Source organism: Hyla sarda (assembly GCF_029499605.1).
Source record: "Hyla sarda isolate aHylSar1 chromosome 2 unlocalized genomic scaffold, aHylSar1.hap1 SUPER_2_unloc_8, whole genome shotgun sequence".
NCBI classification, from domain to species: Eukaryota; Metazoa; Chordata; class Amphibia; order Anura; family Hylidae; genus Hyla; species Hyla sarda.
The window spans coordinates 273,057-286,256 of record NW_026607615.1 but is presented as its reverse complement, the minus strand read 5'-3'; the positions used below and the strand labels follow the sequence as shown (position 1 = coordinate 286,256).

Below are 13,200 nucleotides of genomic sequence, written 5' to 3'. Positions count from 1 at the left end.
GGCACGCATCTTTGTTTTTTGAGAGGGATTTCGGGAAGTACCGCTCGCCCGACCCTTACAGAAACTGTAAGATGTCAGTGAGTAGTAAAGTCATTTCAGGACTGATTGATAGTACAGGATCTCTGAATCGGTCCAGATCAGGGATCTTGGAGGTCGTCAGATCCTTCTACTCGCATCTCTTGGGAAGGAAGGATCTAGATCGAGACGGGATGTCGGCTTTCCTGGCTGAAACCATTCCTGAGCCAGGGGTAGACCCCTCTCTTGATGTTTTGGCAAAAAAAATCAGGGAAGAGGAAGTGAGACTGGCGATTGAGGGGCTTGCCCCCAAAAAGTCACCAGGTCCGGATGGCTTAACATCCGAGTGGTACAAGACCTTTAAGGAGTCTTTAGCTCCCCTCTTGACTGAGGTATTCAATGAGTGTCTCTCCTCGGGCACTCTGCCGAAGTCAATGAGGAGGTCAGCCCTGATTCTTCTCTCAAAGGGTAAAGATCCCAGCCATATTGAGAATTGGAGGCCCATAGCTCTTCTCAATACGGACAGGAAGCTTCTGGCAGAGATACTGTTTAATCGGCTGGTGAAGTTTGCACCCCGGCTCCTTTCGGGGGCCCAGCACTGCTCTGTTCCAGGCCAAAGCACCTTAAGTGCTGTTCTCGGTGTCCGGGAGGCAGTGGAGCGGAGTAGTGCAGGTCTCTGGAAGGGGTACTTGCTGTCCCTGGATCAGGCCAAAGCATTTGATCGGGTGAACCACGAGTACCTCTGGTCCGTCCTCCTGAGATATGGCTTACCGTGTGCTTTTATTAATTGGCTTAAGACCTTATATGCAGGGGCAGAGAGTTTCCCGCTGGTGAACGGGTGGTCTGGCCGCTCTTTTGAGGTGGGGTCCGGAGTCCGTCAGGGTTGTCCTTTGAGCCCGCTTTTATACGTGTTCGCAATTGATCCCTACGTCCGGAGGGTAGATTGTGGGCCGTTGGCGGGAGTCGGGATGAGTCTGGCGGAACTGGATGTCGCCCAGAGAGTGGTGGCGTACGCTGATGATGTCACCATTTTCGTGTCCTCGAGAGAGGAGGTCGATGTGGTGATGCCGGAGGTGGAACGCTACTCGGAGGCATCCGGGTCTAAGATCAACCGGGATAAGTGTGAAAGTCTCTGGCTGGGAGGGGGAGATCCCACTTTTGATCTCCCGGACACCCTCCCAGGGCCCCAAGACTCAGCAAAAATTCAGGGCATCACATTCGGCCAGGATGATTATCCCACCAAAAACTGGGATGGTAAGCTACAGGATGCCACTCATAGGGTGGATCAGTGGAAGGGTTGGTCTATGACCCTCAGGGAAAGGGTACACCTGATCAAATCGTATCCTGCTCCCCTTGTTTATCTATCTTGGCAGTGTATGTATCTTGCCAGATGCCTACTACACTAGGATCTACAGCCTGTTTTTCCAACTGTTATGGGGGAACAGGATGAACCTAGTCAAGAGAGAGGTTCCGTACCGCACAAGGAGACTAGGGGGTTTATCTATGGTAAACCCTGTGGTGTTCTTAACAAACACCTTCTTGAAAGCTAACATTTCAAACCTCTGGTCAGAGAGGGCTCCTCCGTGGGTACTCTCCTGCAGGGAATGGTTTCGGCCTTTCTTCCAGGAATGGGAGACAGGAGGGCAAGTGAAGGACCTCCGTACGCCCCATGGTTATCTTCCGGCTTACGCTACCCCGACTCTGAAGGCGATACGTCGGTGGGGTCTGGGAGTGTGGGAGATCAGGACCCAGTCAAGGCAGTTCCTTGACAAACGGGTTCTGTTGACCCACTTCCAGAAGCCTCTGGCGCTCAGGGACTGCACAGGTCGGGATCTGAGGGTGGGGTTGTATCTCTTAAATATGAAAAGGATCCCCCAGAAGTTTTGGGACTTGGCCTGGCGCTGCTTTCAGGGGAAGCTATATGTGAGGGACAATTTGAAGTGCAGGAGATCTGATGACCGGGGATGTCCCCGAGAAGAGTGCGGGGACATGCTGGAAAGCATGGACCATTTCCTGCTTCATTGTCCCTTTAATATAAGGGTCTACAACCGGGTGGGCGCTTCCATCGGCTGGAGTCAACTAGGGTCAGTTTATCTTTAGGGATAATGGTAGGGTGAGAGGTAGGGTGCAGTTAGGGAAAGAATATACATTTTGTATGTATCAGGATTGCCTTCCTTCTTCCTGGTGGTGGGCTAATGCATGTGCACCCTAGCTTTTTGTTTTGTTTTCAGATGCTATGGTTATGAAGGGCTTACAGGCACCGAACTTGGGCCTAAAGTGGGTTGTATTGTTTGCTTATGTATGTTAAAGCTGGTTATGGTTAAGTTGGTTGGGAGGAGTTCTAGGTTGGGAGGGTATATTTGTGGGTGGTGGTGGTCTTTTCTTTTGGTGGACCTGGCATGGGTCAGTTGTGGACTGGACATTGAGGACTATGAACTGTATGGAAAAAACTCTGACCCATGTACAGGAGGGCGGGTGGTGTGGGTGAAGGGTCAGTTTAGTGTAGAATGTTCTTTTATATTTGTAGGTGTGTTTTCTGTTTATTTATAGGTGTATATAGTTTGTGTATAGTATTGTACATAGTAGTGTATATAGTTAGTTATGTATATAGTATGTATAATGTTATATTATTATAAAAAAAAATTTTTTTTTTTTTTTTTTTTAAGTATATAGTATTTATAGTAGAGATAGACATGGCAGTCGAACCAGTTTTGTTTTTGTAGTAATGTTTCTTTAGTATCCCGTTGTGGATTTATTTTCTTTGGTTTATATATGTAGTATGTAGTAAAGATGTGTGTAAGCATGTGTGTATTGTGTTTTCTGTGATATTTTCCCGAGTTTGGGTATTTTGAGTTGAATTTAATTTATTTATTTATTTATTTTTGGTTTCTTGGTTAAATGTAGTTAATATATGGATATATATGTGTGCATGTGTGAGTGTGGTATAGTGTTGTTATTATTATTATTATAATTATTATTATTATTTAAAAAAAAAAACATGGTGTGCAGTGTGAGTGCTTGTTGTGTTTTCTATTTGTAATGTATGATTTTTCCCGAGTTTGGGTGTTTTGAGTTAAAGCGAAATAGTGCTATATTTATGTTTCTTATGAGTGTGTTGTTTGGCTATGAAAGGTGTAGTTATAATATTTCTAGTTCTAGTAGGAAAGCTGGGCTGGCCGGTTAGGCAGGATTTTTGTTCTTTTATTTAAATGTAAAGTTTGGGTTTATGTTATTTCATGTTGTTGTTTTCCGTTATGGCAAAGTTGTGCTGGTTTATGTTTTGTTATGATTTGTATTTTTCTAATAAAAGATTTACAGGATATAACTCAGGATCAGTACAGGATAAGTAATGTATGTACACAGTGACCTCACCAGCAGAATAGTGAGTACAGCTCTTTAGAATAATACAGGATATAACTCAGGATCAGTACAGGATAAGTAATGTAATATATGTACATAGTGACCTCACCAGCAGAATAGTGAGTACAGCTCTTTAGAATAATACAGGATATAACTCAGGATCAGTACAGGATACGTACGGGGGAGGGGATTATCAGATTATGCAAGTGAGGGGAGGATACCCCCGGCGGTGGGTCCCTTGCTGCGGCCTTGATCCTGGAAGCGGCCGTGTGGGGACTGAGAGGAGCGGGAGACTCTCTATGCTCCGCTCTTCTCTATGATGCCGCCCGTGACGTTGCACCACACGTCACGTCACGTGACCATCTCCCAGACAGCCATTGCGGTACTGGCTGCCTGGGAATGAGTGACGGCGGCGGCGAACATAAAAAGGTAGCGTGCGGCGCAAACCCGCCCCCCCGCCCACTCCTACTAACATTTTGGCCGGGCCCCTGACGCCTGGCCCGCCAGCCTTTATCAGCTTTATGGGGCAAAAGGGGAGAGCTGCTTTTGGGCCCCCAGGAATTACAGGGCCCGGTGCAGCTGCCCCTTTTGCTCCACACCCGGCACACCCTGTGCGCACGCCTATGAGTGTACATGGGTGACAGAGGGGTGTAGAGGAGTGTACATGAGTGACAGAGGGGTGTAGAGGAGTGTACATGGGTGACAGAGGGGTGTAGAGGAGTGTACATGGGTGACAGAGGGGTATAGAGGAGTGTACATGGGTGACAGGGAGGGTGGACATGGGTGACAGGGAGGGTGGACATGGGTGACAGGGAGGGTGGACATGGGTGACAGGGAGGGTGGACATGGGTGACAGGGGCGTTGGACATGGGTGACAGGGAGGGATTACATGGGTGACAGGGAGGGATTACATGGGTGACAGGGAGGGATTACATGGGTGACAGGGAGGGATTACATGGGTGACAGGGAGGGATTACATGGGTGACTGAGGGGTGGACATGGGTGACTGAGGGGGTGGACATGGGTGACAGGGGGGGTGGACATGGGTGACAGAGGGGTGTACATGGGTGACAGGTGTGTAGAGGAGTGTACATGGGTGGCAGAGGGGTACAGAGGAGTGTACATGGGTGACAGATGGGTGTACATGGGTGACAGAGGGTTGTAGAGAAGTGTAAATGGGTGTCAGAGGGGTGTAGAGAGGTGTACAAGGGTGATAGATGGGTGTAGAAGAGTGAACATGGGTGACGGGGGCATAGGGGTGACAGAGGGGTGGACAGGGGGTGGACATGGGTGACAGGAGGGTGGAGAGGGGAGACAGGGGGTCAGAGGGGTGGACAAGGGGGTAAAAGAGGGACAGGAGTGACAGAGAAGGGTGGACTGGGGTAACAAAGGGACAGATGGGTGAACAGGAGGGTGGACATGGGTGACAGAGTGGGGGTGGACATGGGTGACGGGGTGGACATGGGTGACGGGGTGGACATGGGTGACGGGGGGGATTACATGGGTGACGGGGGAGGGATTACATGGGTGACGGGGGAGGGATTACATGGGTGACGGGGGAGGGATTACATGGGTGACGGGGGAGGGATTACATGGGTGACGGGGGAGGGATTACATGGGTGACGGGGGAGGGTGGACATGGGTGACAGGGAGGGTGGACATGGGTGACAGGGAGGGTGGACATGGGTGACAGGGGGGGTGGACATGGGTGACAGGGGGGGTGGATATGGGTGACAGGGGGGGTGGACATGGGTGACAGGGGGGTGGACATGGGTGACAGGGAGGGATTACATGGGTGACAGGGAGGGATTATATGGGTGACAGGGAGGGATTACATGGGTGACAGGGAGGGATTACATGGGTGACTGAGGGGGTGGACATGGGTGACTGAGGGGGTGGACATGGGTGACGGGGGGATTACATGGGTGACAGGGAGGGATTACATGGGTGACAGGGAGGGATTACATGGGTGACGGGGGGGTGGACATGGGTGACTGGGGGGGTGGACATGGGTGACTGGGGGGGTGGACATGGGTGACTGGGAGGGTGGACATGGGTGACAGGGAGGGTGGACATGGGTGACAGGGAGGGTGGAAATGGGTGACTGGGGGGGTGGACATGGGTGACTGGGGGGGTGGACATGGGTGACTTGGGGGGTGGACATGGGTGACTGGGGGGGTGCACATGGGTGACTGGAGGGTGGACATGGGTGACAGGGAGGGTGGACATGGATAACAGGGGGGATTACATGGGTGACATGGAGGGATTACATGGGTGACAGGGAGGGATTACATGGGTGATAGAGATGGACAGGGAGGTAAACAAGGCAGATATGGCTGACAGGGGGGGTGGACATGGGTGATAGAGATGGACAGGGAGGTAAACAAGGCAGACGTGGCTGACAGGGGGGGTGGACATGAGTGACGGGGTCGGGGGGGAGGGGTAGAGTGTGGACCTGGGTGACGGTGGGGGGATTTAGACAGGGTTGAGAAGGTGAACAGAGGGGTGGAAAGGGTACGGTACCTTAAGCAAGCCGGCCCGCACAGCTTGCAGTTCCACAGGAGGCACGGGAGTACGGCGCTGGTGCAGCTCGTTCCGCCCCAGGGCACCATATCCGGCTCACTGCGCCGCAAGGGAGAGGGGGACGGAGGGGGACACAGGAGACGGAGAGTGAAGGAGGGGGATGCGGGGGACACAGGGAACAGATGGGGAAGGAGGGGAACACGGGTCACGCGGCAGACGCAGGGGACGGAGGGGAACACAGGAAACGCAGGAGATAGAGGGGGACGCTGTGTGCGCAGTGCGCACGCAGACTTCCCTTCCCCCCTGCGCCGTCAGGCCGGGGCGGGACATTTAAAAAAAAATAATAGTAAAAAATAAAAAAAATCACGGCAAAATCCAGCGGCACCACGGGCAGTGCTGAACGGCACACACGTGTGCCGCGGCACCGCGGTTGGGAATCACTGCTATATACTGACCCCCATATATATGAATGTATACTATATACTGACCACATATATATGAATGTATACTATATACTGACCCCCGTATATATGAATGTATACTATATACTGACCCCCATATATGAATGTATATTATATACTGACCCCCATATATATGAATGTATACTATATACTGACCCCATATATATGAATGTATATTATATACTGAAACCCCATATATATGAATGTATACTGTATACTGACCCCCATATATATGAATGTATACTATATACTGACCCCCGTATATATGAATGTATACTATATACTGACCCCCATATATGAATGTATATTATATACTGACCACATATATATGAATGTATACTATATACTGACCCCCGTATATATGAATGTATACTATATACTGACCCCCATATATGAATGTATATTATATACTGACCCCTATATATGTGAATGTATACTATATACTGACCACATATATATGAATGTATACTATATACTGACCCCATATATATGAATGTATACTATATACTAACCCCCATATATGAATGTATACTATATACTGACCCCCATATATATGAATGTATACTTTATACTGACCCCATATATATGAATGTATACTATATACTGACCCCCATATATATGAATGTATACTATATACTGACCCCCATATATATGAATGTTTACTATATACTGACCACACATATGAATGTATACTATATACTGACCCCCATATATATGAATGTATACTATATACTGACCCCCATATATATGAATGTATACTATATACTGACCCCCATATATGAATGTATACTATATACTGACCACACATATGAATGTATACTATATACTGACCCCCATATATATGAATGTATACTATATATTGACCACATATATGAATGTTTACTATATACTTAGCAACCAATCAGATCGCTTCTTTCATTTTTGAATAGGCCTCTGAAAAATGAAAGAAGCAATTTGATTGGTTGCTATGGGCAACTCAGCAGCTTTTCCAGGAAAGTAAAGTTTAACCACAACACTGTAACACTGTCCACCCTGGGACTCGAACCAGTGACTGTTTCCCATCCCACTGTACTGCCGAGACGGTCCTGCTTATCTTACATGCAGTGAGATCCCCATAGACCACAATTAGCCTATTGGTTTTATTGGGCAAAAAATCAGAGTTGATGCACTAGTCACAGTTCTCTATACCATTAATGAAGGGAGGGCTCAATATTCGCAAATTTGCGCATATGCGCAAAAATTTTCACATATGCGCAAAAAAAGCGAATATTCGTAATTATGAATATATAGTGCTATATTTGCAATATTCGCAAATTCGCGAATATGCTATATTCGCGATTAAAATTTGAATTGCGAATATTCGTGAGCAACACTAGTCGCTGCAAATACAGTGAAGGAGTTTAAACATGCATGGGATAGGCATAAGGCTATCCTTCATATAAGATAGGGCCAGGGACTATTGATAGGATTCAGATTATTGGGCAGACTAGATGGGCCAATTGGTTCTTATCTGCCGACACATTCTATGTTTCTATACTGTATGGATATCAGAAAAATGGTTCCAAGCTCTTATTTCTTTATTAAATTCACTACTTTGGGGCAGGAAAGCACGAGAATGAAATATGTTTCTTTAACGTTAGCTGAGCACGATGGGGGTTGGGCACTTTTTTTTTTTTTAGGTACTTTTTAGCACTAAAATTGCAGACTATTATGAGAAGGAGGGAAAATGTAGTCCTATTTTTTCTCTCTAAGGGTATGTTCACACTACGGAATTCCCGCGGAAATCCACGGGCGGAATTCCGCAAGCCGAATTCCACGGGCGGAACTCCGAGAGCCGAATTCCGCGGTGTGAACTTAACATTAATGTGAATGGGTTTCCGCGAGAGCCGTTCACACTGCGGAATTTCAGCGCCACTGAAATTGTTCCGCCCAAAGAAAGAACATGTTCATTCTTTGCACGGAAGTCCGCGAGCACTGCATAGCTGTCAATAGTGACGGCTCAGTGCCGCCCGGTCCTACCGCCACCGCCGGCTGCCAGTCTGAATCTTCGCTCACTGAATTCAGCGAGCGGAGATTCCATTCACACACTGTAGTGTGAACATACCCTAATGGGTCGTTATAAGGATATTTTTGAGATTTTGGAAGCTGGGATACTAACTACACCCATGCATATCTAGATAATTAAGTATGGGAGGAACTTAAAAAATGTTTAAAATCACATGGAGATTTGACTTTACTTCATTATGGTCAAATAAAGCACTTAAAGAATTCCTTAAAATTAAAGATTCACTCTCAATCAATTATACGCTTTAGGTCAAATAAAGTCGTTTGAAGAGATAGCCCATAAGTGTGTGGGGGGAAGACAATCAGAAACATTGTTTTTAACAAATAAGTAACACAGATCATAAACCAATAAAAGGAGAGATTGGAGATTTCAGGGATTCTATATATAAGAAAAGTTTAATTAGACTATTTCCTTATGCGAAGTTGCTGTCTCGGCATGCTGGGAGTTGTGGTTCTGCAGCGGTTGGGGGTTCACAGCTTGAAGACCACTGCTATAGAGGGTGCAAATGTATCTGAGCCCTGGAACTCAAATAATGTGAAATATGAGATGATCAAAATGGAGCCCCTGCACTAATTACTTGGGTTCTGAGGTCTGTAAGGTCCATAGTAAAAACATCAGGTTCTGTCTATAGCAGATACTAAATCATGGCAGCTCAAAGAAACAAGCAGTCATTCTGACATGTCACATGTGATGTCATAGACAGCTGGAGGCCTGACATTCCACTGACAGCCGCCCGAGCCTTCAGTCAGTTCCAGTGCGATTAGTGAGATTAGCGTCTTCTTCTTCTACTTGTCTGAAATGGAGCTAAAAGGACTGGGGTTCGTCCCCCTCCTGTTGGCGTTTTGGTGTGCGGTCTGGCTTGCCACCAGCTACATCATGACGGTCGTCCTCGGCCATGCAGCCTCGCCACTGATGAGCATCAGGTAAGATAAACAAGCACATGATTCTTATTTCATGGGTTGGGAGTGAGGAAATATCCATAATAACATTGGTTTCTTTTCCTTCACAGTGACGTGGGAAATGTCTTTCCCGAAAGCATATTATTCAGAATTGGATTCATAGGGATGTCCATTGGCACTTTGGTACTAACCTTTCTTATTTATAAGTATATGGTTATGCATACTGAAGAGTTCAGGGGTCATCAGGTCCTGATCCAGAGGATCCTGCTGGCCATTGTGTGGGCCTCCTGTTTTTCCACAGCTGTTATGCATGTATTGTCCCCCGAAGAATATCCCAGGATACACTTTGTCAGCACGATAATTTCCATTACATGTGAAGCCTTATACTACCTTGGGCAGTCCATCCAGATGTATAAATTACCAGGAGCAAAAAAAAGTCATCCACCATAGTAGATGCACCTGCTGTGGCCTGACTTTTGTCTGTGTAGTTTTCTATTTTGGATATGAAACATTAAAGGAATTATTCCATAATGATGAAGACTGGGACGAGATCCGTGAAATCCCCATCATAATCATCGAGTGGGTGATGCTTCTACTGATCCTGATAAACATCGTGACCTATTATTCCACCATGCAGAGGTTATTGTTGACCGTTTCCAGAAACAGCTGCACACTCTCTCTTAGAGTAAAAATTGATGACTTCGGGGTGTAGACCACCACGGGGGCCATCAAGTGGACTTCTGGGAGAGATACTGCACAGGACACGGAAAACATCTAAAGAAGAATAACTGGGGGACTACATATGGTGCCAGTAATCATGACACAATAATATGAGCTGGTGATATTACCTATACAAAAAAAAATAAAAAAAATAATAAAAAAATATTGGTGTGTGAAGTGTAATACCTAGTTAGAAAAACAGAATCAAATTCATCATTATAACCCCCCTCTGCATTACCCTGTTTATTATTTTTCAAGCAAGCACTTTGTTCTAATTCGTCCACTCTCTGGCGTGCTCCTTGTATAAGGGGTTTGGGATACCCTTTTTGTTTAAAACGATCCTCCAGGTTCTCTAGTTGTTGTAGGTATTTTTGTGTGGAAGAACAATTCCTTCGGATTCTTTTCATTTGACCTAATGGAATGTTCTTCTTCCATTATTTAAGATGGCAACTGTTAAAGTCGAGGTATCTGTTTGCATCCACCTCCTTAAAATAGTTGGCAGTATGCGAACAGCCATCCTGAATATAGATATTTAAATCCAGGAACTCACATTTTTTGGGGGGACTGATGCAGCGCTGCCTTTGGATATCTCTGGCTCTGCCATAGCGCTTTTTTTGAGGGGGCGTGTCGGCTGCCCCTTCGTCTGGTGGTCAACACTAGTGTTGCTCGCAAATATTCGCAATGCGCGAATTCGCGAATATTCGCCAATATAGCACTATATATTCGAAATTACGAATATTGTTTTTTTTTTTTTCACAATACACATCACAGTGATCATCCCTCTCTGCTTCCAGCTTGTGTGGTGTAAAGAAGGCTCTAATACTACTGTGTGAGACTGGCGTATGAATTTTCGCATATGGGAAAATTTGCTTATGCACATTTTCATTTATGCAAATTTTCGCATATGCAAAAATATTACGCGAATATTACGAATATGCGAATTTAGCGAATATATGACGAATATTTGTCCATATATACGCGAAATATCGCGAATTCGAATATGGCCTATGCTGCTCAACACTAGTCAACACGCGCTATCTGGCCAGCGAGCCAGGGCCCCGTACAGGAGATCACGGGGCCCCCCAGCAGTCGGACACCCCACAATCTGAAATGTATCCCCTATCCTTGGGATAGGGGATGTTTTTCAACACTGCACTACTCCTTTAATGGCCTCCAAAATGAAGTTCCTCTGATGTATGGGCATCAAGGGATCTTCCACTAAAAAAGATCACACAGCTTCCACTCCTCTGTCATGTGGGATGTTACTATATAATGAAGCAATATCTAGCGTTGCCCACATATAGTCCTCTTCCCGTATGATATCTTTCAATAGGGTTAATAAACGCCCATTTATCTCTGAGGTATGCTGGTAAAGACACCGCACATTTCTGTAACTGATGGTCTATATATTCAGATAAACATCTGGCAACTATCGGACGACCAGGTGTTTTTTTTTTCGGTCTTTATGTACATTAGGTAGAAAATAAAAATAAGGTACATTTGGTTTGGGGTTAAATATATATCATGTTTTTCCCTCTTAAAGGGGTACTACGCACCAAGACATCTTATCCCCTCTCCAAAGGACCCCCGTGATCTCGGTTGCGGCACCCTGTTGTCATCACTGCACAGAGAATACAGGGGCCAGCACATCGGCATAGCCATTGACTGTCCTGGCATGCTGGGAGTTTTGCTACAGCTGGAACTCTTTTTATTAGAAAAATATAAAACTTTTACAAAACACAAATACAATGCTTAATCAGCTGAAACATAAGGATGAAAAAGTAACAAATATAAACTCTTTGTTACAGAATAAAAGGACCTACCTAACCAACCAGCCCAGCTTAACTCAACTACCAAATAATGCCTGATACTACTAATTCTTACCTATTATCCTTCCAAACACACATACACACACACATTAATTACCAACAAAACATAAATATAGCTTTCCTTAATTAAGTTTTAACTGAAAACATCCGAATAGGAAACTTATCCCCACATACCATACACAAAATGCATTAAACAAAAATAAATAGGGCTAACTGCCATAAAAATAATAAGGAAATAAATAAAATAATTCCATCTTGGAAATACCATTAATTTTACACACAGACAACAACCAATACTCACAATACATATTAGATCATAACAACGAAAAAAATAAAAAAATAAAATAAAGTAAAAAAAAATAAAAAAAATTATAATAAAAAGAGGGCTTATTGCCATAACTAAAAATAATTCCAACTTGGAAATTTCATTTATTTATTTATTTTTTCCCCTTTCTCCTTTCCCTTCTCTTTAAACTATAGTAACACACACATGCATGGATACATTACCATAAGGGGGAAAAAATAAACACAATAATATCAACTAAAAGCTGGTCCGACTGCCTTTACCCAACAATGAGGTATAACACTATACAAAAATACATAAAACTATTTATACTTATGAAATACATGTAAACAAGAATAAAACCTAAAGAAAAATAACCTACACTATGAACTCTCCCATCACCCACACCACTCCCACTGGACATGGTCAGAGTTCGTGTATCACAGTGTTTTTTTATTTTTTTTTTACTGAAACAGTCATTGTCCATAAACTGACCCAAGTCAGACCCAAAGCATCACCCCCTCCCCCCAACAACCCCCACCCAACTTAAAATTAATCCCCCCCCCCACTATTATTAACTAACTCAACAATGTACTAATTCACTACAACCACAGAAATAATATGAAAAACAAAGTAATACAGTACTTCAAACCCCCACCAGGCCCAAGATTGGTTGCCTGCAAGCCCTTTACATTCAAATTACAGAAAACAAAACAAAAAGCTAGAGTGACATGCATAGCCCACCACCAGGAAGAAGGATGGCAATCCTGATAAAACTAAGTTTCAAAATGCTTACCCTATGAACCTTACTTCTAACCCTATCGCTATCCCTTCATAAAACTGACCCTATACTCACCCTAACATCTATATACTGTCCCTAACCAAAATTAAGGTACATCAAAAGAAAACCCTCTCCACAGGAGAGAAGCCCTACTGGTACCAAGACTGCCATACTCCAAAGACCTGATCTTCCCGAGGTCACCAGTGATGTTCCTACATGCCTCCACCTCGGAGAGGACTTTCTGTTGGGTCGATACTAAGCACC

General features: G+C 45.0%; 1 protein-coding gene across 2 annotated transcripts in view; it reads left to right on the top strand.

The window, feature by feature from the left end:
- The first annotated feature begins 6,152 nt into the window (after positions 1–6,152).
- The window catches only part of LOC130298404 (uncharacterized), a 39,305-nt gene continuing 32,257 nt past the window's right edge, over positions 6,153–13,200 (top strand). Inside the window, exons 1-2 of one of the 2 annotated variants that reach the window (XR_008849782.1) lie at positions 6,153–9,347; positions 9,434–9,886. Coding sequence is in view for 1 of the 2 variants with exons in the window: in XM_056551323.1 (XP_056407298.1) it covers positions 9,223–9,347 (125 nt within the window). In the remaining variant the exon portion in view is untranslated. Of the gene's footprint in view, positions 9,348–9,433; positions 9,887–13,200 lie in introns of those variants that run through there. The other variant, XM_056551323.1, reaches the window with a different exon arrangement.